Genomic DNA, 27898 nt, shown 5'->3' on the forward strand with positions numbered 1-27898 from the left:
CGTTTTGATAGCATCGCGGCTACGTTAAGATCACCCTGGCTGATCATTTCGCCACTTTTGCTCGCACCGGCCAGGCTTGTAAAAGCATTTAGACGAGATGGCGGGATCGTGGGAAAGGTCGCACACCTAAGACAGTTTGTTCTTTGTTTCTGTTGTTCTTGGGGAATTGAGCTGCCTGGCGCGTCCATGCTGGAGCGCTTCAAAGTGGGCCGTGGCCTTTCCGCCAAGTGGACACCTTGCATTTCCTTGCTGAAGTTGTGTTTTGTGGTCTGTTAAGTAGTTCTAACACCAGTTTTCAAAGAAAAAAAACATTCAATAGTACTGCGGGTTGTCTTCTGCTATGTATAAACCATAAAATACATCAAATGCAGAGCAAAAACAGGATTATTGTAGCAAATTTTGAACCTGAAGAGACAATGTCTATTAAATGTTTTCTCAAATTTCCATCAGAAAAACAAACAAACAAACATGCCCCATGCATTTACACAATCACTTGTTGTTAGGCAGAATTTGTGCAGAACAATCATTTTTGCCCAATGGAAAAAAAAATGGCTTGACATGCCATGCCATATTAAAACAGCTTATTTTCCCCACATGGTTTCTCTGTGCCCCGCCATGTATGAAAGGGCTATATAAATAACATTTGATTTGAGAACATTCGAAGAATTGAGACAAGGTTATTTACACAATTTCACAACTCTGTATTAATTATAAACAAGGATAATGTAGCCATACTCAGTACTTCTGTCCCAATTTAAGTTAAAACATAAAAATGGTTTCATATGAAAGTTTGCTAGCATAAACGCTAAATAAAACAAAATGCAAAACACACAAACAAACACACCCCAACACATAAATATAAAAATGCACAAACACATCTTATTTATCCTCTGTAAAGAACCTACTATGACAGCTTACCAAGTCATTTAGTTATTTGGTTGTGATTGTGAACCCCCCCATCCAGATATGATGTATGTATTATATTGCCCCCTGGTGGGCAAAGCACCCACACCTGAAGGAAGACTGAATGGAAGCATGAAAATGCACAAACGGTTAAATCCATAACGTTCTGTTTAATTATGGTATGAATGAGTATTGATGATTTGAGATAAGGGTAGCGATGGATTGAAATAATCTCACAAGTCAAGTCGCCTTGCCACCCGGGAGAACAAAATGAACTCCTCAATGATATGTCGAGCTGATAGCATCAGGTCACCATTGAGAAAAGAACTTTTCCTCTCAATGGCCGTCCAGTGGTCGAATTCCATTGAAACGTGTGAAAATGTGAATTTAATTCATAAATGCGGTCTGTCACGTCTGGCCCAACTCCAGAACCCCCCCCCACCCCCCCCCACACACTTCACAACTCCTCCCCCTCCCCTTTCTGCCCTGTGCGTCCACCCACGGGAGAGGTGATTTCGTCCTCTTTTTTTCCCCCTCTCTCTTTTTTTTTTTTTTTTTTTTTTTTAAACCATCCTCATTGAGCGTTTTTTTTTTTTTTTTTTTTTTTTTTTTTCCCGAGCGGGCCGTGGATGCGCTTAGCATGCTTCTCAGTCGGTCCGTGCCGAGCTGTCACGCCTCGCCGCTGCTGCTCGGTGTACTGCGGTGCCGCGGTGCCCTGTAAGCCGAGTTGAGTCGCTTCTCCTCCGGCGTCGCCGACGCGGATGTCCCGCTGTGCCCCCTGGTGCTCACCGCGTACCCGAACTTCCAGGCTTCTCCCAAACGTTCAAAGCCGCTAACTGGATAACAAAATCTACAAGTGTTTTTCTTTTCTTTTTTTTTTTTTTTGAACGGAGAATCCACCGGGAAGCATGAGTGGACGCGGGGACGAGGCCGGCGAGAGCTCCCAGGAGCCCGCAGGGGCCGCGGAGCCCCAAAAGAGGAGACCGGGGCGACCGAGGAAACTCCAAAAAGTCAGTATAACTTCATGTATGTGTTAATGCAAACATAACAAGGTTAATTTACATTTGTTTTCATTGTAAACTAATGCACATTGATTCATTCTATCGTCAAAAACAAACACATTTGTAACTGATTGCAGTTTGCGTAACATGACTCTGTCACCTATGTGACATATTTGTGGAAGAAAAAAAAAAAAAAAAGAAGGAATGTGCCTATTTGCAGTCTGGGAGGTTTAATTAGAGACATCCATGATTTGAATCCCAGACACCACAACAAGTGGGACATTTTTGAACACGTGCAATTCACTGTTGAGTCACTTTTTCCAACATTATTTATACCTAAAACACAATCAGTATTATAATTTCAATCATATTTACTGGCCAAGTACACAAAAGGAATTTGCCAAACTCACGTTTGTCAATGACAAAAACACTATGTGTGTCTTAAATGCACATTTAAGAAACACAAAATGTATACAACATGCAGCTAGTCATAGCTGAAGTGTGTAATAGTGCAGCAATTCTGAAATGTGCAAATGATTAATGCAGTATGACGCACTATAGATATATGCGTATTAAAAATTGTCATCTTTTCCATGTATTCCAGATGAATATTCATTATTTGGCTAAAAGGTGCAGAATAAGAGGGAATTAAAAACACCTCCCAGTGTCAGCCCACACATGCACGCGATTGTTACACACACTCGCAACCTTTGTCAGCGTCGCTCTTGACCCATAAAGCAGTGACCAAATGGGGGACCACCACCAGCAAATGAGCACATGCTTGAAAAGGGACCCACACGAGAGGGGTTGCCCAGTGTGCATGTGGTGTGAGTTGAGGTGGGGATGTTGTGGGGTGGGGGCTCCCCGCTTTTGTTTCCTGTTCTCCACACCCATGTTATACCCCCCGTTCTTCCCACCAGGAGCCGAGCGGAGAGCCCGTCCCCAAGCGACCAAGGGGCCGCCCCAAAGGAAGTAAGAACAAGGGCCCCTCGAAGGCGGCACAGAGGGTGCGTTCCAACACCTGAATGACACACATCCATGATATGTCGCCATTGGTATATATATATATATAAATAAATAAAAAAGTTTAAAAAAATCTAAATTCAATCTAATTCTGCACAATTGACTCAATTCTTAAACAATAAAACACGACTCATTTTGTAAGGTCAATTATGATATGAATTTGACTATGAGCTGCTGGAAACATTTTCTGCATCTCTGCTCAGCCATTTAAAACACACTGATGATTAATTAAACAGGGTATTGTCTTTCCTTTTGACCATCAAATGTCCACATAAAAAATGTAGCAGGTCGAATTGGGACTGCAGTATACAGACTAGAGGGCCAAGCATTGTAATGGGACATGCAATATAAAAAGACTGCCGTTTCCCCAAAATGGGAGCATAACATGCACCTGATTTTGAGCAAACACAATGATAGCTTTGATACAGCCAGTTTGTATCTGAGTGAATATGATTATTAACTCATGCAAACCCAAAGACGTAAAAATACGTTTTTCAATACTTTGTTCTTCACTCCCAAAAACATATTTATGCGTTTTTTTTTTTTTTGTTTTTTAATGCTAAAGCATAAAGATAGAGCTTCTGACATGAAGAGGTCGTTTAAAGCAATGGCAGTTATTGCAAAAAACGACCAGCAGGTGGCAGAAGAGTAGAAGAGATCAGCCAGGGCCATTTGCAACAAGCTCTTTTTGCCAGTGTTTTCAACAGGTTTGTGAATAATGATGAAACTTAGCAATATTCTAATGCTAATTGCTGCAAAATGGAAACGGATATGTTTTTATAGCAACAGAACATTTTGGGGACCTTGCAAAGTCAGTCAAAATCCAGTAAAACAGACAGGAGCAAAAGGGGTTGCTTCTGTGAAAATGGCTGGGATTGAAAGAGTTAATGTTATTATCCTCCATTTATGTGCAATCTTAAACTGCACATCTCACAATTCTCAATTCCCGTGTCCGCAGAAAGTCGAGGCGACTGGGGAGAAAAGACGCAGGGGGCGACCCAGGAAATGGGTAAGTTGTTGGTTCTTTACCACTGCTGCCTACTGGAACTAAAAACTTCCCTTTCAAAATAATCAGCCGGCATGCATTCTTGTGCTGCAGTATATCATTTGATTTTTCATCCACATTTTCTTGAAGTTCACCATGGCTGTTTTTCTACAATCGCTCTGTATAATTTATTGACTGGTTGTTTGTGGAGGTGAAATAGGTCAACACATGACACCGTTTACGCTTTTGTCATTGTGTCTACAGGCAGGCTGAGAAGCCTGTTACTGATTTTACCCATGATGCACTTAGGCAGAAGAAAAAGTATTATTTACTTTTAGAAAAGATCTCACTGGTTTAAGTGTTCTTTTTAATGCTGGAGGTATCAAAAGTATCAATTTGAGAATCCGTTTTCGAGCCCTTAACTTACCACACTCTAAAAATAATTGAGTCCAAAATAAGCCAATTTGGGCCAAAATAAGAACGACCCGCTACTTGGGTCAATTTGACCCAACTTTCTGGGTCGTTTTGTATGATGAAATAACCTCCCCAAAATTGGGCCATTTTGTACAAAGCAATCCAGAAAGTTGTCTCAAATTGACTCAAGAACAGGGTTGGTCCTGTTTGACAAAAATAATGTAATTTTTTGTGATAAATGAAAAAAACACAAATTTGGGTCGGTGGGTTATTTTTGACCAAACTGGTTTTAGAGTGTAGACTCTACTTGGATCAATGGGCCGTTTTGTACAAAACAACCCCCTCAAAATTGGGTCATTTTGTATAAAACCCAGAAAGTTGGGTCAAATTAACCCAAGTAATGAGGCGGTCTCATTTTGACATCCCTCAAAAAACAATGTGCTCAATGAAAAGTTGGGTCAGTCACTTTTGGACCCATATTGGGTTATTTTTGACCCAACTGCTTTTAGAATCTACACTCTAGTTGGGTCAACTTTCCGGGTTGCTTTACACAAAATGGTCCAATTTTTGTGGGGTAGTTTTGTACAAAATGACCCAGAATGTTTGGTCAAATTGACCCAAGTAGCGCGTTGGTCCCATTTTGATCCACATTGGGTTATTTTTGACCTAGCTGTTTTTAGAGTGCAGGTTAAAAAAAAAAAACAATAGATGAGAAAGTCTGAGAGAGAAAAAGAGACACTTCAAGTGAATGATTTTATTACCACACGCTCACTTCCTGTTATTGAAAAGCCTTTTGTTACCCCTCGGGATCCCCCTCCGCCTGCTTTTAATATTAATCTTGAGAAATGACTTGTGGCGTCATTAAATGGGATTATGTCACCTCAATGCGTCACCGAAACGTGTTCAAGGAGACCCCCCCCCCCTTAATGTTGCCGTTATCAGTCAAAGAAAATGTTTACCCTCCAGCCTGACCACAGGAAAACTGAAATAATGCATCTGACAGCTTGAAGGTCTCCGTGTTTATCAGCACCGAAGTGACAGGCGTGATTGATAGCGCAAGGAAATGGAGTCAGAGGTGCCACCAGGAAGGGTGTGGGGAGATGGACTGTTTGCATTAGTGATAGACCGGTACGTTTTTTTCAGGGCCGATGCCGATACCGATTATTCGTCGTCAAGGGGGCCGATAACCGATATTTCAAGCCGATATCATTTGCAGTAAAAGAGAAAATAATTGTGTAAAAAGAAAAAAGAAAAAAAAGAACCTTTTTCATTTTAAAACATATAAACAATAGACAGTTTTGTTTAATTAAATATTTTAACAGAAATTGTAGAAAATGTAGGGAACTTCCAGGGTCATCAGCATGTGTTAAGCTAAATTCAAAACGAAGCAAGCAAATAAATAACTAGTTTTCTACTGTAAATAAAGTTTTCAAAAATTTCAACATAATTTCTAAATTTACTTTTATTATTATTATTATTATTATTATTATTTCTTTTTTATAAATTAAAAAGTGTTGGGACTTCCCAGTGTTTGCAGTGAATAAATAAATAAATTTTCTAAAGTTTTCTACTGTAAATAAAGTTTTCCAAAATGTCAACATAATTTCAAAAATTTTTTTTTTCATTATTTTTAATAAATTAAAAAGTGTTGGGACTTCTCAGTGTTTGCAGTGAATAAATAAGTGAATAAATACATAAATAAATGCGTTTTCTTAAGTTTTCTACTGTAAATAAAGTTTTCCAAAATTTCAACATAATTTCTAAATTATTTTTTTTTTAATTATTTAATGATATAACTTGATTGCCCTTGATTGACATAGCTTTATTGCCCTTCAAATTCGTAAAACGGCCGATGCCGATATTTGTCAACGAGTCAAATATCGGCACCGATAATCGGCCCGGCCGATAATCGGTATATCCCTATACTTGTATTTTGCCCGCCGCTGCTCTCGTCTGGTGGTTTATCATAACAATAGGTGAAAAACTGCAATATGGAGAGCCCACACCAAAAAAAAAAAAAAAAAGCATGCGACAGGTCAGTTTGTGAGAATGTTTGGATGAGCCAAGTGAGGAAGTTCATTACCAAGCAACAACCCCAGCAAATCAGTTTCTCAACACAGCTGCAAGGCCGCCACTGAACCATTGGACCGAACTGATAACAAGCGGTTGAAGTTTGCCGCAGTGCCTTCTTTGTAGTAGTGTCTGCTGGTGCCTGCATGTCCCAGGTACATGCACCTCCGCTTCAACGCCCACGCTCTAGCCTTGACATCAACTACAGACAGTCTGCTCTTTAGATAACCACTTGACAACACAAAGGGGCTGCCTGTATATAGAACTGCTTTCTTAGGCCACCAGTTTATTTTTCATAGATATGGATAGCAGTGCTGGGCTGTGCAATCGGGATTTTAGGATCAAATCCTCTGGTTAACTCTTTTCCTGCCGTCAACGTTAATTAACGTTAATAGAAATCCCAACGAGGACTGCCATCAACGTTAATTGACGTCAACAATGTTCTATTTGCCTTGAAAGATGAGTGAAAATGCTCAAAATCGTCTGGCAATCTAGGATTTGTCTTTTTGGGTAACATTTGGCAGTAAAAAGAGTTTTTAATAGATTGAGACACCTTTTGAATCTTTCTTCAACGGCAGCATATTGAATTGAATCTTTTTTTTAAAATCTATAATAATAACCTATAGTCTATTGAACATTCTGCTGTATTTGCAACAGAGTATATTTTCCTGGGTTTGAGTCAGACATGAAGTCATTCAGAGAGAATGGTTGAAGAATTTCCCCTTTTGTGGAATAATTTGCTTCTTGTTCATTCAGCTGTCTGCTGAATTGCCAAGAATTATTCCTCTTTTGATAAACGGCAGAAAGATTGAAGGCATTCAAATCCAACGTCTTGCTTCAATAAAATGTAAGAGTCATATGCTTGTGATGTGCATGCCTGATCTTGTCTGCACTTCTTGGAAAAAATCCTTAACTGTATGCCCCGAGATGGATCACATGTAGCTTAAAATTTTGTGTGGCAGCTACAATGCTTTTGTTTATGTTGGGCCTATCTACTGTTAATGGCTGAAAGTGCAAAGTACATTGCGCTCTTTGAATAATTCTTATTTAAATATAGACCAAGGCCGAGTAATTGGACTGGCACTTCATCTTTAAATCTTTTGAGAGTATTGAGTTGGGTGGTAGAGGAGATTTGGGTTGCTCTTTGACTCTCGGACCATATTTCAACTTGCCAAAACGTTAACGTTCCGATTTCCTTTTCCGCTGCCTCTCTTTATTGCCTCTTTGTGCAGGTGCTCAATTGCACAAGGAAGCTTCTGCTTCCTCTGTTGGTCAAAGATGATGGCGGGTTAATGTGCCCTCAAAATGGATCCGTTTTTTTTTTTTTTTTAAATCTCTCCATTGCCACACGATTGCAGCTGGTAGACTTACACAATATGTAAGAATTACACAATGTGTAAGTCTACCGCACCTGCCCACCTCACCTCACGATACGATACGTATCACGATACAGGGGTCACGATTCGATACGTATCGCGATACATATGTAGCCCGATACTTGATCTTCAAGGAGATACGTATCCCGATATTTCACATTCATTTACTTGCATTTTATAATAACAGTCATATGTATACCTAAAAGATTCGTTTATTATGCTTTTGTTCGTAGGTCTTCTAGTTTACCACCAAGCAGCATGCCTGGTCTAAATATGTACGCACTGCAGAGCAAGGACCAGTTTTCACAGACACACCGGGAAAATTTATTCGTAGGCACGAGCCGATATGAGTAAAAATATCAAAGTATTAAAATTACAGCTCTAAAATGTGCTTATTTTGAAATATTCGGGTTAAATAAAAACAGCATTTTTTTTTTTCATGTCACACATTCTATTTCGTTTTTTAAACAAAATATACGCAAATTGGTACATTAAGACACATGTGCAATGTTAAGTTTATAAGTAAATAAATGTTGATATTCTTCCTTGCTTTTATTTATCTTAGCAAGACAGCGTCCAATCACTGGTGAGCTATTTTTTGCATTAATTGAAGGCAATTAACTTCAAAGACGCTGCCGGTTTTTACTTTTTCGGTACAATGCGAGCTGCAAAGGCAAACGTTAACTGCCTATTTAAAGTTAACGGGCAATATCGATTCTGACGCCTGCGTATCGATACGTGTATTGCAATGAGGCCCGCAACGATATATTGCCGTGTTGATTTTTTGAGCCCTATTACACATAATATAGTGTATAGTGCTAAACAAGTTGAGATGTTCTGCATTTGAAGTTTTCTTGTTCTCTACATACTCGATTTAAGTCCTTACTATTTCTTCAGGTATGTTGGCCGCATTCATACTAACACGAATAAACGTGAAAGGATGACTGAACCTTGACTCATGCTTGGACGTGGGAAATGAGTCAGACGTTTTCTTCCGAGGGACCGTGACATCCAGACTAATGTTTTCTGAGCCTCGAGTTGAATCACGCCAAGTGGGAAATGCACCGTACGCATTTGTACGTTTTCTCTTCATCACTCGTCCGACTCTGCGGACAGCTTTCCTTTTCCACCCGTGGGCCGGTTTCTCTCCGCAATCGCGCTTCCTTCCGCGCACAGCTGCTTCTTTGTGCTCGATTCTCCGCAGTCGCGTCTGACGTTACTCACACCCGGGACGCTCTCATGCTCGCGCTCGTACTCCTCTTTTTTTTTTCTTTTTTTTTTTCTGTGACCGCGCAAGCTCTCAATGGAGGCTACTGTGAGACTAATACGGCCCACATGCAACCCTGCGGAAACGACCGGCTGAATGGGAGAGGAAGCGCAAGTGCTTTTGGCGCGAGCGCGTGCGACGGGGGGGGGGGGGGGAGTGTGAAGCGGAGAGGGTGAAAACTCCCAAACGGTGTGGCTTTTGCTGCTCTTGGCTTTGTGTCAGACACCGGTGGCAAGCGCCAAGCGTTTGGAGAAGCGAGGAAGAAGGCCGAGGTGATGAGCAGCACTTCCTGGCATTTGGCCAGCGGCTTTGGAGAGCCCTTAGCGACAATCAGTGTGTGAAAAGCAGCGCTCGTCTTTAACACATTCACTGCCAGCCCAGCAAAAAATGCATTATTTGACGTCTTTTTCCGTCAATGGCAGTCAATGACTTAAGATGAGATGTAACCAAAATTGATGTATTTTTAAGCATCATTTGCCTTAAAAAAAAAAAAATGAAAAAAGGAGGCTGCAATATAATCACAAAATATATTGGCACATTGTGTTTAACACATTCACTGCCAGCCCAGCAAAAATGCATTATTTGACGTCTTTTTCCGTCAATGGCAGTCAATGACTTAAGATGAGATGTAACCAAAATTGGTGGATTTTTAAGCATCATTTGCCTTAAAAAAAAAAAAAATGAAAAAAGGAGGCTGCAATATAATCACAAAATATATTGGCACATTGTGTTTAACACATTCACTGCCAGCCCAGCAAAAATGCATTATTTGACGTCTTTTTCCGTCAATGGCAGTCAATGACTTAAGATGAGATGTAACCAAAATTGGTGGATTTTTAAGCAACATTTGCCTTAAAAAAAAAATGAAAAAAGGAGGCTGCAATATAATCACAAAATATATTGGCACATTGTGTTTAACACATTCACTGCCAGCCCAGCAAAAATGCATTATTTGACGTCTTTTTCCGTCAATGGCAGTCAATGAGTTAGGAAGGGGGGAAAATGTTCTATTATGATCGCTCGTGTCAAACTTTAAACAGCTGTTCGAGAAAATTCTGTTTTTTTTTTTTTGACAGGATATCTGCTGGGTCCGGAGTGAGTCAGAACTGTGGCGCATCCAAGTCTGACTATTTTAAACATTCGTTTGGCCACTGTATGAGTCATGCTCAGTTTTGGAATCAATTTCCATGTTAAAAATGCGGCGTGACTAATATCTCCTTGGATCACTGGCAATGTGATGTCTTACATAGCTGACTGATAAGTCAGCTTAGGAAAAGCTTCGGCTTACATGCAACCCTGAACGAGGGCTATGCAAAATGGATGGATATCATTTCATGGGCATCGCAGCTGTGGGGAATGCATGTTGCAACACTAATACGGGTGCAACAGAGCTAGTCAAGGCTTGATTCCTAGTCAACAACCACAAACAATTGCCCTGCAATTGATCGCCCAACAGTGTATCCGTTTTAAACCCGTTTTAACTATATTAAAAATTTTAATCCTAATTAATCCCATGACTTCAATAGTTAACTCAAATTTGATATCTGTTCTAAATGTACAATAAAATGTACAATCAAATATTTTTTTTCTAAATTTTCATACACTTGTTAACATAAAAGTGTGGGGGGAGGGGAATGTTAAACTAATAGAAATATGGCTGCATCTTTTAGTCATTTATACAGTCATTTCATTACTCATAAAATTGAGTTAAAATTAATTTTTTTTACTGGAGTGTAAAAAACGAGTGTGACATTGATTTGTGTCAGTCATTTTTCTGCCACTAGATGGCATAATTTCATTTGTAAGATGTTGGTGACAGCTCAGTGCATTTTTCTTTTCATATTAAGAGCTATTTAATCTTTAATGTGAAGTACCTTATGAAATTCTGCATTTTAAAATACAACTTGACCCCAGTCTCCACAAATATATGCATCATTATTACATTTATTACTGCTAAATGTTGAACGTGGATGTGCGTTGGAATTACACAAGTACAGGCTTTCCAAGTAAGGGGCGGAACTTTAAATTAACACACTAATTTTGACACCCCTAAAACGTTTTCTGATTATGGTGCACCGATACTAAGTGCAGGACAGGTCATGTAATTGTGTAAATATAACAGCGAGCTCACATCCTTGTCTACCGGTATTTTTTTTTTTTTTTTTTTTAAATAGCAGTCTAGCACAGGGGTTGCTTGTGCATGTCGACTTGTCATGTTTCTCTCTGCATCAACATGTGTGTCAGTGGGCCGCTCCCGGCTGCACAGTGTGTCAATTCTTAGTAGGATTTTTAACTTTTAAATGAGACGTAACCAGTGAAGTGAAAGACCAAAAAGCAAGGTAGTGTCTTTGCAAACGTAGCATTTACAGAGCTAGTCGTTGCACAGAAACGACTTAAGGAGACTTCTTGTTCATTCAGTCACAGTGTGTGTTTTTTTGAATAGTTGCAATATGTTCGTACAATTAGTTCAGTACAGGCAATGTGCTTAACGGCGCCACCCCAAGCTGCCAAACCGTAAAGTCATTAACAATCCACACTCATTCATCTGGCTCCATCATATGTCACCCGGGAGACTGTTTCTGTGCTTCAGTGCTCCTGTTTTGGTTATCAAAAGGTCAAATTGACTTAATTCACTATTTTTTTTAGCTCACTAAATGATAACATCTTTTAGATACTGTTTTCGGGTTGTTTTGTTTTTTATATTCTGGCTATATTTGATCTTCGGTCAATGAATCTTGGACAGAGTGCACTTAAGTTATTTTTAGATGGGTGCTACTAGGGGTGTGAATTGCCTAGTACCTCACGATTCGATTCGATACCGATTAATCTCGATACAAATTTATAAGTTCTGTTGTGATTTTTTTTTATATTCATATTTAGAAAATACTAATCAGTAAACTTGTACAGTGTAAGATTTGCATGAAAATGTATGATTTATTTATCTGAAACTTCAGTCTTATACAGGTTGTAATCTGTTTCATGTTTGAACAGCATTGAAATAAAATATTAAGGCTTAATGTCCCATTAATATAACATTCTTTCATGCTTAAGGTGTGAACCCTAAGATGTTTTGGTGAATATTTTTCCATCAAAAATGGATGTTTAAAAAATCGATTCGGCCGCCTATTGAATCGATTCGAGAATTGCGCGATGTTATATCGCGATATATTGCCGAATACATTTTTTTTAACACCCCAAGGTGCTACGAGACCAGTTCCTTCAGGGTTTCTGAGAGATCACACACACTGACTACGTTTACATGCAGGCAATATTCGGGTTAAGGTCAGAATTCGGGTTTCTGAAACAATCGGAATGACGCGTTTACATGCGCAAGTTACATGGCGTTTGGAATAACCCGTTCAATCGAGGTATTCCGAATGCGTTTATATGAACCAGACTTCGGGTTATGAAAGGAGTAACCCCAGGGGTCTTGCATGGTCTTTCAAAACCCGAATATTCCCAATATTCGCGTTTTAAAAGGGTTATTGCGTGCATGTAAACGTAGTCACAGAATGTTTGTGAGCGGTTTGGGAAAAAGGGGGTGTTGGTGGTCAGAGACCTTGCCTCATTTCCTACATTCTCCCCCCCGCCCCCCACACACCTTCCTCCAGTTTTGACTGTAGAGGAGCTGAATTCCAGCCACGAGAGACCTTTGTCCCGGTATTAGGAGGTCTCCGAGGACATAAGTGGATTTCCACAGGTCACTCACCGATTATCCTGAGCTCCCACCTCTTTTTCCTACTGCTGCTCTGTGGACGACTTTAATCATTTCACACCAAAACAGCTGTTTTATATGCAAATTCTCCTTTTATTCCTTTCGCACACAGGAATGAGGAAATGAGGCGACTGCAAACCTGGCAAATTGTTCAAACTCCCTGGAATTCCCCTGAGAGGGAATTTTTGGGCCGCCATCCATGCAGTATCACACAAACCAATTTGTAACGACTCCTCAATATTTAGATTAGCAGAAAAAAAATGTTCCCAGTTGTAATGATCCTTGTTTAACACAATCTACAAATAAACATTAAGTAGTGCGTTTGCAGAGGGAGGGCACTTAGCTCACCGACTGTTTGTTTTAGACAGGAAGCTCCACAGCTGTCTCGGGGTGTCCTGTGACCCCCCCCCCCCCCCCCCCCCCCCCCAACCCCTCCTCACATTGCCGCTCTTTTGTTCAAATTCCTTAAAATAGATACAGACTTTCTTTCCATTAGCATACTTGCGCCGCCGCTATTACGAGGCAGGAAGTGAGCCGTTTCGGCACGACAGGTTAATTCGTAACACGTGCAAGTCTGGTCGAACAAGCGGGAGTGTAATTCTTGTGTTCTGCAAAAATCCTGGAAGCACTCATTCTCAAATTGCAGTACAGTGCAGTTCAGTTGAATTCAACTTTTCAGTGCAATCGGTTTGCATTTACTCTTTAGGAACTGTTTGATATTAAACTTTTTATTTCAGTACAATTTTCTTTGTATATTTTCTAGAATTTTCCTATATATATAAGCACAGTGTTAATGTTAAAACGATACCAGCCTTTTTTCCAAATACTCGAGTACTCGAGTACAAGCGACCGATGGCAGAGGGGGAAGACGTTAAGTGAGTCCTCCTTGCCTGTAGCTGGCGCTAGCTTGCAGCAGTTTTTCACCAAAACTTCACCGGTTTGGAAATACTTCAAAATTGTGAATCTTAAACTAAAAGAGCATTTTTGTGTTTTATGTTGAGCATTAAGACTATTGAAGAGTTTTTGTCTTGTCAAAATTAACTCTTTTTACTGCCACACGTTATCAAAACGTTATCATTCACGTCATCCTTGAAAACATTCTATTTCATCAGATTTCGTCATGTTTCATTGTAATTTGGGGCAGCCCATTGAAGAGATACAATGCTGCCATCTGGTGGCCATAGTTAGTGAGTGTTTTCCATTCTACAATCCATTGACCAGGCAGCGCTGCACCTAGATGTTGCACTGCCCATTGATTAAAAACAAACAAACAAACAAACAAAAAAACGTTGTTGACGTCATTTAACGTTTATGGCGTCATACGTCGTGATTGTATTAATCGTGATTAAACGTTTTTGGCAGTCAAAGAGTTAAAGGAAATATATTTGTCTAAAAAAATCTTTTAGTGACTTTTTTTATTTGTCAAAATGTACTACTGTTATTGGCAGTTGGTATCGGTGAGTACTGAGGGTCTGAGTATCGGTATCGGTCTGAAAAAAAAAGTGGTATCGAACATCCCTAGTTAAAACTATGTATAATGTTTTAGGGGCTTAGAGTATGGTTAAATATGATGAACACTTAGGCCTAGGTGGTACTCAGAGAACTGGGTATATGTTTTTAAGATGATACTTGGTGTAAAAATATAAAAAATAAATAAATTAAAAAAAAATCATGAACCACTGCTGTAAACAAACAAACAAAAAAAGAGACAGAGCAAATTTGTTGCATTGCATTTTACCTTCTATTTTCCCCTCCTGGGAACAGATTTCACTTCAAACAGCAGAGGCTCCTAAATGGAGCCAGTCCAATTTGTCTGTGCCTTTCTTTCCTTCCACAGCAACCCCCCGTTCAAAAAAAAAAAAAAAAAAAAAAAGCCTCCAAACAAAAGGCTGCTTGTCTGTGAGGAATTTTCCACATTCCTTACAACGACAGACAGTTTTCTGCTCTACAAAGGGCCCTTCGGCAAATTCCCCCTAATCGCCGGACCCTGATAGGTGCAATTCATAACTCTGGTGGGGGCACACTGGCTGTCGGGACAGTGGGTGGCGTCAACGGGTCAGCGGCATGTTCAACCGTTTGTGGGAGCGAGGCGAACTTCACAAAGCGTTTCCAGCAAATGTTCACAAAACACACGGCGCTTTTTTTCCCACCGTGTTCAATGGGTGCATGATTTTGGTCCACTTGGCGTAACGTTACCTTGACGTGTGTTCGCGTGACCGTGGTAAATCGGGAAAATGTCTGTTTGAACTGCAGCTGTGTGCTTACCTGTGTCGCCACGACTACCTGAGGTTTACATTGCCAATGTTTACTAAAATGTTTGGTCAACGAGGAAGCTGCTGATAAGCGTAACTCTTTTGCTTGCATCTGGAGGATGGTTTAAGATATAAACTCTTTTTCAGGACACAGGGTAAACCTTTTTCAAGTTGGATTGTAAAAAAAAAAACTTTTCCCAATGGGGAAATGACGAATTCGCTATTCGTAGTTGATACGACTCCCACGTCACTCACCGGATATAGTGTGGAACATGACTATGGTGACCCCAAGTGGACGATATACCTGCATATCACACGGACATTTTGATGTTAACTCATTTGCTCCCAGTAACGTATAAATATGTTTTTTTTAATGTTTTAAGTGTCCCAAAGACGTATTAATACGTTTTTTTTTTGTTTTTACATATACATGATACAGCCTCTCAACTGCAAAGAACGGGTGCAGAAATGGTAGTTATTACACAAACGGCCAGCCGGTGGCAGCAGAGCAAAGGAGATCAACCAAGGCCATGTAGAAAAAAGCTAAATTACTTACAATTTTAAATAGATTTGTGAAAACTGATGAAACTTAGCTACCTTCTAATGCTAATTGCTGCAAAACGGAAACAGATAGAAACGTACTTTTCCATGCTTTTATAGCTATAGAACACAATATTCTGTGGGCCTTGCAAAATCAGTCAAAATCCAGTAAAACAGCCGGGAGCGAACGGGATTGCGAAATGTGAAAATGGCGGCGAGTGAATGAGTTAAATACAGAATGAATTTGATCTGATTAATCAATTAATCCACGGGCGAATAGGAAGAATAACAACTTCATTCTATTCTACAAAGCGATGACCTGACTAATTGAAGCTCCTCCCCTCAGGTCAACATAGATTAAACATTTTTTAGATGAGGCATCCTTTTGCATTGATTACAAAATGGTGCACAGGCAAGTTTTTCAGCAAATAAATGTGTAAATGTCCCCCTCACCAAAAATATATTGCATCTAAGAACCGTCGTCTTTGGTTTAATTGTCGCAGTTTTATCTGTTGTATCTCTGGCCAGACAGTGTTTATTCCCAAGTGGTCCACAAACCTACCACGGAAGTAAAATGTTCACCGAGGCAAAGTGCTCTATTAGGCACAGTTGTTAAACTTTAACTATTTAAATGTCAAGCATTCCAGATTTTAACAGCCTCCTCCGCTACGTAGCGGCCCGTCTGATGCGTATCCCATTACAGCCGTTTCGCCCGCGCAGCCGTATGTGTTTGTGGAGGTTGAACCTCGCTGCTCCAATTATCCAGCAGGGCTTCAAAGGAGGTGCAAAGGTTAGCGGGCTCAGTAACGGTTAACTAGAGCAAACAGCAGCTCCTATCTTAAGGTGGAACGAAAACTCTCTGCAAGGACCTCGGCGCGGGAATGAGGCCACGAGGCCGCAAATCTGCATTTTGTTTATATGCAGTGCGGTTCAAGTTAGATTTTGTCTCATCGTTTTAGTTTACCACTTTTTCATACCGATACCAGGACAGGATTTCATCTAACTCTTTGACTGCCAAAAACGTTTAATAGCGATTCTTAAAATCACGACGTATGCCGCCATAAACGTTAAATAACGTCAACTATGTTGTGTTTTGTTTTTTTTGTTTTTAAATCATTGGGCAGTGCAACATCTAAATGCAGCACTGCCTGTTCAATAGGTTGTGGAATCAAAAACACTAACTATGGCCAGCAGATGGCAGCATTTCATCTCTTTACAATGGGGATGCCGGCGTATAAAATTACGATGAAACATGACGAAATTTGATGAAATGTAACTTTTGGATGATGTGAATGATCAAAATGCCTTTGTCATATTAAATTTTTTTTTATAACGTGTGGCAGTAAAAGAGTTAATAAACGGGAGACTACATTTAGGGATCAAATCCGTGCTTCCGGCACTTGATGCTCTGTGTTTCGATTCTTAACTCATTTGCTCCCAATAACGTGTAAATATGTTTTTTTTAATGTTCTAAGTGTCCCAAAGACGTATTTATACGTTTTTTTAATGCTAGAGCATACAGAAGGCTTTGATGCAGCCTCTCAACGGCAAAGAACGGTTGCAGAAATGGTAGTTATTACACAAACGGCCAGCAGGTGGCAGCAGAGCAAAGGAGATCAACCAGGGCCATGTAGAAAAAAAGCTCAATTACTTACAATTTTGAATAGATTTGTGAAAACTGATGAAATTTAGCTCTCTTCTAATGCTAATTGCTGCAAAACGGAAACAGATAGAAACATACTTTTTTTTTTTCCTGATGAAAGAAGAGACTTTGTTTCTTTTGATAGGTTCCATGTTTTTATAGCAATAGAACACAATATTCTGTCGGCCTTGCAAAATCAGTCAAAATCCTGTAAAACAGCCGGGAGTGAACGGGACTGCTTCTGCGGCAAGTGAATGAGTTAATAAACCATTTGTTCATCCTGATCTAGTTAAGCTGTTCTCTGCCAAACATTCTAACTGGTATAAAGTGATCACGTCATTTGTGCGCGTGCGTGTACATTTCTGAGTGAGTCAAGTCGGAGCTAAAACTTTTCGACACAAAAGGAGAAGATGGGGAGCAAGCTGAGTGGCCTTGAGTCTCTTATGAATGGCGGCCTGTGCAGTGTACTTTCTGGGGAGTGAATGCTTTTCCCTTTGATCGGACGAGACTTCTGGGTGGGTGAGAAGCCCGCGAGGAGAGCTCGCATTCTTCGAGCGGCAGACGGGGGGCGGGGGGGGGGGGGGGGGGGGGGGATTGTGTTTCAGCCGAGAAAGGGGTCCCAACCGCATTCCCCCTTTTGAGTCATTCTTACCCAACATTCCTTTGAATGGGCTGCCCTCGTGCTACGCCTCAAGCTGTCTCCCGAATCACTTGTACGACTGAGCAGCTGCTGGGGCCTGCCAGTGATTCATCGTGTCAGAGTTGGGCAACATCAAAAAGCCGCCGCAGTAAGTGAAAGACAATGCGGTGATTTCTCTTTTTGGGAGGGTGGGACAAAAGGAGCGAAGGGTCTTAGCTGGGGCACTGGAAGAGAACAGTGTGCTGTAAGGGTGTACATTTTTTCTTTAATGACATACGCCGTTACTTGGGATCTTTTGACAAATTCATGTTCCGTGTAAAACTCTTCAGAAAAGTACAATTAACAAAGAACAGTAGTAGAAATAGAAATAGAATAAGCTCCACTGTTACTTTTAACTCATTTACTCCCAATAACGTATAAATATGTTTTTTTTAATGTTCTAAGTGTCCCAAAGACGTATTTATACGTTTTTTTTATTTTTTATTTTTTTATGCTAGAGCATACAGAAGGCTTTATATACCGTTGTTTTCCCGATGCGGCCCACTTGATAATATATTTTCCTCCATGCGGCCCCTGTCCTAATATGAGTTTGACAGCCCTGTATTAAATACAACACATTTTGAGCTCTCTATTTCATATAATAATTCCCCCCCATTAAAACATGACATGATCTGACACATGCATTGCATTAGAGGGCTTTTTTGGATTTTCAAAAAAATAAACAGAAAACCAATAAACAGAATTTTCTCACATATATTTATTTCATGGTTCAGGCTTTATAGGGTTAATTAAAGGCATATTTTCTTAAAAATATAAATAAGTAAAATAAACGATTTATGATGTGATTATACATCGTCTCGTTTCATCCACCTACAGATGCATACACTTTTATACGTGCTGAATTATTTTTAGGCACCGTAGAAGCACGAGACCATTAAACAGTAGGCGATAAGACTTCCAACTTGGAACCGCTGTGTTTTTGCACCTTACTTGTGTTACACATCCGGTGTTGGCATCGACCACGTAGCTGTGTGTTTAGAACCTCTTTGGCATTCCAGCTGGTCCAAAACGCACCAGCTGCTAAAAGTGATCTTGGCATGGACGGAGGGGCTCAGTGGCCTGCAGCTGGCCTGGATTACAAGCACAGGATACTCTCCATGTTCTCTTGACATTCTCAGAGCGGCCGGGCTGCTCAGCTGTTCGCTTGCCCTAATGCTACTTCCTGCGAAGATTTGGGACGGCTTAGGACGTCCCTCGCGCTACGTATGCAAGCCTGAAGACGTGATAGAAAAGCTGAATGAAAACGAGGGTCATCATGCCTTACTTTATTTGTATCATCAGATAAACATGTCCATCGTGGATACAATATCACTATCACAAACAGTAGTATTACTTCCTAGGAATGTTTCCATTTATATCGAGCTTACTGCTGTCAATCCAAATAAGACATTCATCCAGTCTCAATTTGCTTAGGTCTCAATGTCAATGGAGTGTGGAGGGCAGCTGCATTCTATATAGCGCGTGTCATCCACCAACATTCCCGTGGAGCTCGTAATGCCCTTGCGGTGGGTAGCTGCTTCCTTTGGCTCTTTGCCTCCAGCCATAAAACTCAGGCTCGCCTTGGGATACACCCTGTAAAATTGTTCGCTTTTTATTATCGCTCAATTTATATTACTTTTCGTTTACTTTGGCAACGTAAAAGATACAATGGGAGTGGATATAAATCCTCTGTAACCACTGCTAACGTTTTTTGTGATTGTGACCCTTAAGCTATTACTTTGTTGAATCATACTGTGATGTTAAAAGTCAAAAAGTTCTTCTGTCGAGGTTTGTGGGGGGCGTTGAGGACCCAAGTGGAGGCCGAGGCAATGTACAAACAAAAGAGGGTTTTATTACTTATGTAAAAACAAGTTGGTGCACACTGCACAAGGTGCAGACAGGAAACGACAAAAACAAAAGTCCTAAATCAAAGCAAACTCAAATAACAAGGCAAGACGGGAGAAACTGCAAAACTTGGAAATGACAATGGACCAACAAGAAGTGAACTGAAAACGGGTGACTAAATACACACAAACTAATTACACAACAAGGGACACCTGGACAAGACACACGTGGGTGAGGGAACTGATTGGCTGAACACAAGCGTGTGGGATGACAAGCACAGGTGAACATGATCACACTAAAACGAGACACTGACAAACAAGGAAAACAACTCAAGTGATCAACAAAGAAACCATAACAAAAACCCAACCCAAACCATGACATCTTCATCTTCTGTTTTGTAGTCAGAATTGATTGATTGCCATTTGGAGCAAATATACCTAGAGCAGGGGTGTCCAAACTTTTTCCTCTGAGGGCCACATACAGAAAAATAGAAAGCTGCAAGGCCCGCTTTGATTTTTTTTTTTTTAAGTTATTTATTAACACATTAATTGCCAGACCAGCAACAAATGCATCATTTGACGTCTTTTTCCGTCAATGGCAGTGAATGAGTTAAACGTGGTAAAAACCAATGAAGACATTATAAATTGTTGATATAATGTGCAGTTACTTATTGAAAACTAACAGTCACAAGTCAAATAGTGACCCGTGTGCCACTATAATAGAAACGCCTCTCCACTGAGCAGCAGCTGATCCCAACTTGACATTCTGAACCACAACAAGAACAATCGGTCGTCAACTGACCACACTTAAGAACCATTAACCTAATGTGATGTTTTCACATCTCTCTTTTTTTTTATTTTTATTTTTTTTAACTCATTCACTGCCAATGACAACTATAGACGTCAAAATCCAAGCAAACAGCCAGTGTTAATTTTGAAAAAAAAAAAAGAAAGAAAGAAAGAAAGAAAATTTCAAATTAAAATTTTTATTAAAAAAATAATAATAATTTAGTTTTAGTTATAGTCTTCTAACTAAATTTAATTACGGCCTTAGTCATAACTCAGTCACCTGATTGTATTTTAGTTTAAATCCAATTTTAGTCAACAAAAATAAAGAGCAATTTTAGTCGACTAAAATTGACTTTTGGAGGCCGAGACCCAGTATGTGGTTTCAGTAAGACTAAGACCGACCACAAAAACGTCAACGCCCGTGTTGTAAGGTAACAGGAATCCGTTCTACGCACAATGAAATTGTTGTCATCGTTGTTATCAATAACAACAATGATTAATAACTATGAATGAAAACAATGAATAACTCAAACTAAATTCACATTTCTTGTCAAAATTTGCACTGGCTGTTTGCTTGGATTTTTGACGTCTATAGTCGTCATTGGCAGTGAATGAGTTAAACAGCATTGAAAAATTATTTGCAGTATTTGCCGCGGGCTGACAAAAAAAATGTATGGCGGGCCGCAAATGGCGCCCGGGCCCGTAGTTTGGACACCCCTGACCTAGAAGGGTCAACAAAATAAGTTTGACTTGGCCACAAAACATCAGGACATAAAACGTGTTCCTTGACTGCATGGGGGGGGGGGGGGGGACTTCGTGTCTGTTTTTGCAAAATCTAGCAGGGTTGGATGTTTTTCTTTGTCAGAAAAGGCTTCCTTCTTGCCACCCAGGCACTTACAGGCTGATACATTTTGATCATGAAATAAGTTCTCTACATCTACTGATGATGCAACTAAGGAATATTTTGTTATACAGAACTGATAGAATCTTAAAAAAAAAGACTGAAAAGCTTTAATTGAAGCCAAAGGTGCTTCAACAAAATACTTTGGAGTATTCCAGTCGGGTTTTGAGAATTGAATTTTGGAATTTTTATTCCGCGTTTGTGTCAATGGTGAGAATAAAATTATGTAGATGTAAATTGTCATTTCTGCTTTCTTGCAGCCGCAGCAAGTCGTCCAGAAAAAGCCTGCTCAGGTAAGAAAATGATCATGCAGGTGGACTCTGTAAGCATTTGACTCTGAATGGTTTGTATTGATTGGTATATGTCAAGTATTTACCGTATGGCAATATGGCTTTCAAATAAAATACTTTACAGCAGTGGTGTCCAAACTACGGCCCGGGGGCCATTTGCGGCCCGCCGTCCATTTTTCAGTGGCCCGCTACATGTGCGAAAAATGGCATTTGACTCAGTCCAGATAAAATAAACACAACAAAAATGTTTGGAGATGGTCAAAGTAAGAAGGGAGGTGCCATTAAAAGTTATTTTAGTTAACTAAAGCTAATGAAAACACAAACTAAAATAAAAAAAAACAATATTGTTACTGAAATAAAATAAAAACGAAAATGTTTTTTTTTAAAAAAACAAAAACTAGCTGAAACTACAGTACATTTTATGTTTACAAAATTAACTAGAACTAACTATAATTATAGCAAACGTCCTTTGTTTTCGTCTTTGGTAATTAATTTAATGCATGAGCCTTTGGGGATGATTTTGAATGTGATTTTTAGTAGATTTATTTTGATATAAACAGGAATAATGACGTTTGAAAGTATGTCACACGGAAGTGACGTCATCTAGCAGCAGCCAATAGAAAAGCACCAAAAGATGACGTCGCTCCCATGCTGTTTTTTTAATATTGCGCACAAGTAATACACGTTAAAAAAACAACAACAAACTAATAATACTGAAACTAACAAACTAAACTAAAAATAAGTATTTTTTTAAAGAACTATACTAATAAAAACTAACAGAACCACCCTGAAAACTAATAAAAACTATAATAACCCTTCTGCCATATTACAAATAAATTGGTTTATATACTGTAGCATTTTTCTAAATATGGAAAAGCACAAATAAATTATTTGTACTTTTTTTTTTTTAGGACTAAACGCAATATCTCTTCATAACATTATGTGGCCCTTGCGTCCCTCTGATTTTCTGTATGTGGCCCTTAAATGAAAAATGAAAAAACACCACTAATTTACAGGTTCCACTTATTCAGAAAATCAATTCAGTATGACTCACGTTTTCGAGGCTGGCTTGTTAGTTCTCTATTTGGAACCCAAATTCGCCACACAAGACAAAAGAAAATTCTCTGTCTCTGTCTGCAAAACATGCACTCCTTTTCTCCCCCCTCCCACACGTGCAGATGTAGCATATAATTGTGAGTTATGCCGTGTGCTCCCCATGTGAGTACATTCATTAGAGGGCCAATGGAAGTAGAATGGTAGAGTGAGTGAAACATGACACAGGACCCCCCGCCCCCCCCCCAGCATTCCCTCACTGTCCAGGAATCTACGCAGCTCCTTGTGTTTGCTGGTACAGGCCGCTTTTGCATAACTCACCTCTGATTTGTGGCTGTGTGGGAACGGCTCTTGAAGTCGTTGGGAGGTGCTGTGAGGCCCGGGGAGCTGCAAACCATAAAAATGTCCTCCGGCTCACCCACTTTGATAGGCTGCTTTATCTCAGCCCAAACAACGCCCGGCGAGAGCAAAACCTCAAAAACCATTTCATTCCGCTGTGAGGGGTGGGGTAGGGTTGACGCATCCGGAAGCGAGTTTAAACTCTTTAGCCTCGCGGCGTCCAAACTTTTTCATTTGAGGGCCACATACAGAAAATCAGAGGGACGCAAGCGCCACATGATGTTATGAAGAGAAATTGTGTTTGGTCATAAAAATTGTAGAAAAATGCTACAGTACATAAACCAATTTATTTGTAATATGGCAGTAGGGTTATTATAGTTTTGGAATTTTTTATTTAATTTTTATTTCGTTTTGAGTCTTGTTTTTTAAATGTAGTTAGTATTAATTAGCTTCAGGGTGGTTATGTTAGTTTTTTTTTAATTAGTTTTAGTTCTTTAATAAATGCTCAGTTTTAGTTTAGTTAGTTTCAGTATTAGTTTTATTTTTTATTTTTATTTATTTTTATTTTTTTTAATGTGTATTACTTTTTTTAATAATATTAATTATATATATTAATATATTAATATTATTTTAAACTTCCTTATGTTAAATGTTTTAAAGTTTGTTGAATAATGTTTTAAGATTGTTATTGTATGTTTTTTTTTTTTTTTTTTTTTTTTTTAGTAAATTTTGTAACCTATTTTTATTTTTTATTTTTTATTTTTTTTTTAAATTTTTTCCTCTGAATGTTAACTACTGTTTTTTGATGCTTATGTGTTGTCTTTCCTTGTGTAAAGCACATTGAGTTGCCTTGTGTATGAAATGTGCTATACAAATAAACTTGCCTTGCCTTGCCTTGCCTTGTGCGCAATATTTAAAAAACACCATAGGAGCGATGTCATCTTTTGGTGCTTTTCTATTGGCTGCCGCTAGATCATGTCACTTCTGTGTGACATACTTTCAATCATTATTATTCCAGTTTTTATCAAAATAAATCGACTAATCGACTCACCTTTGAAATCATCCCCAAAGGCTCATGCATTAATTTATTTACCAAAGACATGTTTGCTATAATTATAGTTAGTTTTGTAAACATAAAATGTAGTTTGTTAGTTTTCGTTTTTTTAAAAAGCATTTTTGCCTTTATTTTATTTCGTTAACATTTTTTTTAATTTTAGTTTTAGTTATTTCGTTAGTTTTCGTGGCACCTGTGTTTTTCGACACGCTCCCTTCTTACTTTGACCATCTCCAAACATTTTTGTTTTTGTTAATTTATTTGAACTGAGTCAAATGCCATTTTTAGCATATGTTGCGGGCCACTGAAAAATGGACGGCGGGCCACAAATGGCCCCCCTGGGCCGTAGTTTGGACACCTCTGCTTTAGCTTTTTTTTCTTTTTTTTCTTTTTTTTTTTTCTTATTTCTCAAGCCACGTTGTGAAAAGTTCAATCACCAGGTGTATTTTTAGTTTAGTCACGTTCAACCGCAGATGTACAGTTTAAACTGTCTGTTTAGCTTAATGCTAACAACCAATGCTAATCTCGTGCGCGGAAAAGACGCGTTCCATTTGTGAGATGTACTCAGACATTTTTTGGAAATACGCTTCTCATAACAAATTTAAAAAAAATAACTCGACTATACAAGCAATCAGTTTCCCGAAAAAATAATAAAAAAAAAACATTTTAACAGGATTTTAGTTTTGAATCAGAATTCACACTTTCACCTTGCCTGCATGCAATATTCTTTGTCAAGTTTGTATATAGCAGGCCAATATGATTAAAGGGTTCTTTTGTGGGGTTGTTGACACCCCCCCCACGCCAAATCCACAACGCTTTTCCCTCTGTCGTTCTCCTTTGCCCTCGTCACACATGGTAGCATTTAGCGGGCCCTTCAAGGGCGCCGCCTGCGAGCGCTAATGAATGGAAGCGGCGCTGCACGTTTCAGAAAACGCTTCGGCCGCTCGGTGGCTTTTCGCTCCCGTGGCCTGGGAAAGGAAGAAGGTTGTAAATCGTGCCAGTTAGCCTCTCCATATAACATGAAGCCATGTGGAAAATGAAATTCATCTCACCCGAGGAGGGAGTCATGTGTTAGTTCTGCTATGGTAGGAAAAAAAAAAGAAAAAAAAAGCTGCACTTGTATGACACAAGTTGGAGATTAGAAATAAAATGTATCTTGTCACTTCCTTTTTTTTTTTTTAATTATTAAAATCTTTTTTTTTTTTGCCTGTTCAGGAAAAGAAAAATCCAATGACAAAAGCCATTGACTTTTTATATTATATGCAATATTTTTTTGTACATTTCCTAACGAATCTGTTGTCTTAGACTTGACTTTATTGATCCCTTTGGGATGGCTCCCTCTGGGAAATTTACATGTCCAGCAGCAATGAGAACAGATAATAAAACAGAAAATAATTCAATCAATCAATAAATAAGGTTATGACACCAGAGATTTAATTAATAATAACAATAATAATAATAATAATAAAATGAAAAATAAAAATTCAATCAATCAATAAGGTTATTACACCAGAGATTGAATTAATAATAATAATAATAATAATAATAATAATAATAATAATAAAATGAAACATGCAAATTCAATCAATCAATAAATAAGGTTATTACACCAGAGATTGAATTAATAATAACAATAATAATAATAATAATAAAATGAAAAATAAAAATTCAATCAATCAATAAGGTTATTACACCAAAGATTGAATTAATAATAATAATAATAATAATAATAATAATAATTAAATGAAACATGAAAATTCAATCAATCAATAAATAAGGTTATTACACCAGAGATTGAAATAATAATAATAATAATAATAATAATAATAATAATAAGAAGAAGAAGAAGAAAAATAAAATGAAAAATAAAAATTCAATCAATCAATAAATAAGGTTATTACACCAGAGATTGAATTAATAATAATAATAATAATAATAATAATAATAATAATAAGAAAAATAAAATAAAAAATAAAAATTCAATCAATCAATAAATAAGGTTATTATACTCAATTATGTTTTGTACTGTAACTGGCATATTTTATCTTCTTCCTTGCTAGGAAGAAGAAGAGGAGGAAGAGGAGGAGGAGGAGGAAGAAGAGGCTGGGGAGTCCCCGGAGGAAGATTAAGCTTCCATACCATGAAAGCTCTACCTCATTCAGCTGTCAGGTCTTTCAAAGGGAAAAGACTACCTTGACCACTTTTTTTTTTGTTTTTTTTTAAATCTTTTCCACATGTCATTTTACGTTTTTTGTTTTTTTTCAGTCCATGTCCAGTATTTCACTTTGTCATTGGATGCTGGATGCAGAAATCTGCATGTTTCTCTTCCAATTTCCACAACATGCAAACACATCTTTGGCCATGTGGTCGCTCTTAACAGTCTCGGAAACGATTTTTTTTTTTTTTTCCGCCACTGAGAAATGTATTGTACAAATATTACAGCCGCCTGTTGCAAACTGACGTGTGACCACCAAGGACAGGGAGACACTTGAGTTAAGCAGCAAAATCCAGCCGTTTTTTTTTTCCGGCCATTTTGCCACTCGCTGCCGACTGAAGATGACATCACCGTTGCTCAGGGCTCAGACAACAACCAATCGCAGCTCAGCTTCAGAAAACAGGTGAACTGTGATTGGTCGACAGCAAGTGTCCCCGTGATAGATAAAAGCGGCTGGATTTTTCTTGATAACTCCTATTCCGCAAATGTAATATTAATCAGAATGTCATATTTAGACTAGCGAGGTCACATGTCGTCAAGAAATGTTTAACACATTCACTGCCAGCCCAGAAAAAATGCATTGCATCATTTGACGTCTTTTTCCGTCAAAGGCAGTGAATGAGTTAAGGTTGACTTCCTGTTTAATTAAGTTGCTTGCATATGCACAACATAGCTTTAAACTTCCGTTGTCCAATGTGGCACTGCAAAGATATAAATCCTCAGATGGTCTGCCTTGCAAAAACAACCTCATGAAAGCACAACACGCATTACCTCAGAACATAACAATACCTGGATTTTTTTCCTGGCATCGGACATCTCATCTCACACTGTAACACGCAAGGTTGGAGCCTTGCGTGGAAATCGCTCCGCTTGTTACGTCAGTGCTTTGTGGTCACTGATGTGCGGCGCCTTCTCAACGTTTTTTTTTTTTTTTTCCCCAAAACTACCTCCGACTCAGCACAATCCGCTCTTGAAACGTCGCCGAAGCGACGCGCAAGGGAAGGGCAGCGCGCGCTCGCGTTTATGTGTTTGGAACTGACTTTATGAATACTGTATTTTGAAAAGCGAGGTCAATGCTCGCTGACGTCTTCTCGTGAGGAAACCGCATTTTTGTCCGCAGCTGTGTCGTTTCGATCAGGCGCGTCCCGGCGCGATCCAAGAAGAAGCTCAAGTCAGGTTTGCGGCCGTTACAACTTAAGAGACGACAAATATCAACATCGATTTAACGATATCCAGAAATTTAGTTTTTTTTTTTTTTTTGGGGGTGCATTGTTTGTATTTCTAAAAAAATACATATTTTATGTTTGTTTTGAACGCATTAAAGGGATACTTTGCTTAAATCAGGGATACTTATTAACCATTTTTGACAGTCAATAATAAATTTGATATTTTCATTATTTTTCATGTCCAATTAGTAGCTTTAAAAACACATTTTGCAACTTGCTGTGGACTGAAAATGACATCACAAGGGCTCGGGTAACCAATCACAGCTCAGCTAGTGAATGTCACATGACCAAACCTAGACAACAGGTGAGCTGTGATTGGT

The 27898-nt window shown here is 38.9% G+C and overlaps 1 protein-coding gene across 1 annotated transcript; it reads left to right on the top strand.

Moving 5' to 3' along the window:
• The first annotated feature begins 1530 nt into the window (after positions 1 to 1530).
• hmga2 (high mobility group AT-hook 2) lies at positions 1531 to 27768 on the top strand. The gene is made up of 5 exons (XM_077500491.1): positions 1531 to 1913; positions 2825 to 2911; positions 3886 to 3936; positions 21662 to 21694; positions 26198 to 27768. The coding sequence occupies exons 1-5, from the start codon at positions 1812 to 1814 to the stop codon at positions 26264 to 26266; spliced, it is 342 nt and encodes a 113-aa protein (XP_077356617.1). The 5' UTR covers positions 1531 to 1811; the 3' UTR covers positions 26267 to 27768.
• The last annotated feature ends 130 nt before the right edge of the window (positions 27769 to 27898 follow it).

This window comes from Festucalex cinctus, chromosome 16 (genome assembly GCF_051991245.1).
Source record: "Festucalex cinctus isolate MCC-2025b chromosome 16, RoL_Fcin_1.0, whole genome shotgun sequence".
Classification (NCBI taxonomy): Eukaryota; Metazoa; Chordata; class Actinopteri; order Syngnathiformes; family Syngnathidae; genus Festucalex; species Festucalex cinctus.

What these genes read in the sequence shown, in the direction of transcription:
- hmga2 (XM_077500491.1), top strand. Translation starts at nt 1,812, where the DNA reads ATGAGTGGACGCGGGGACGAGGCCGGCGAGAGCTCCCAGGAGCCCGCA. An exon ending in CCTCGAAGGCGGCACAGAGG is followed by an intron (nt 2,912 to 3,885) that starts GTGCGTTCCAAC and finishes CCGTGTCCGCAG; the next exon opens with AAAGTCGAGGCGACTGGGGA. An exon ending in TCCAGAAAAAGCCTGCTCAG is followed by an intron (nt 21,695 to 26,197) that starts GTAAGAAAATGA and finishes CTTCCTTGCTAG; the next exon opens with GAAGAAGAAGAGGAGGAAGA.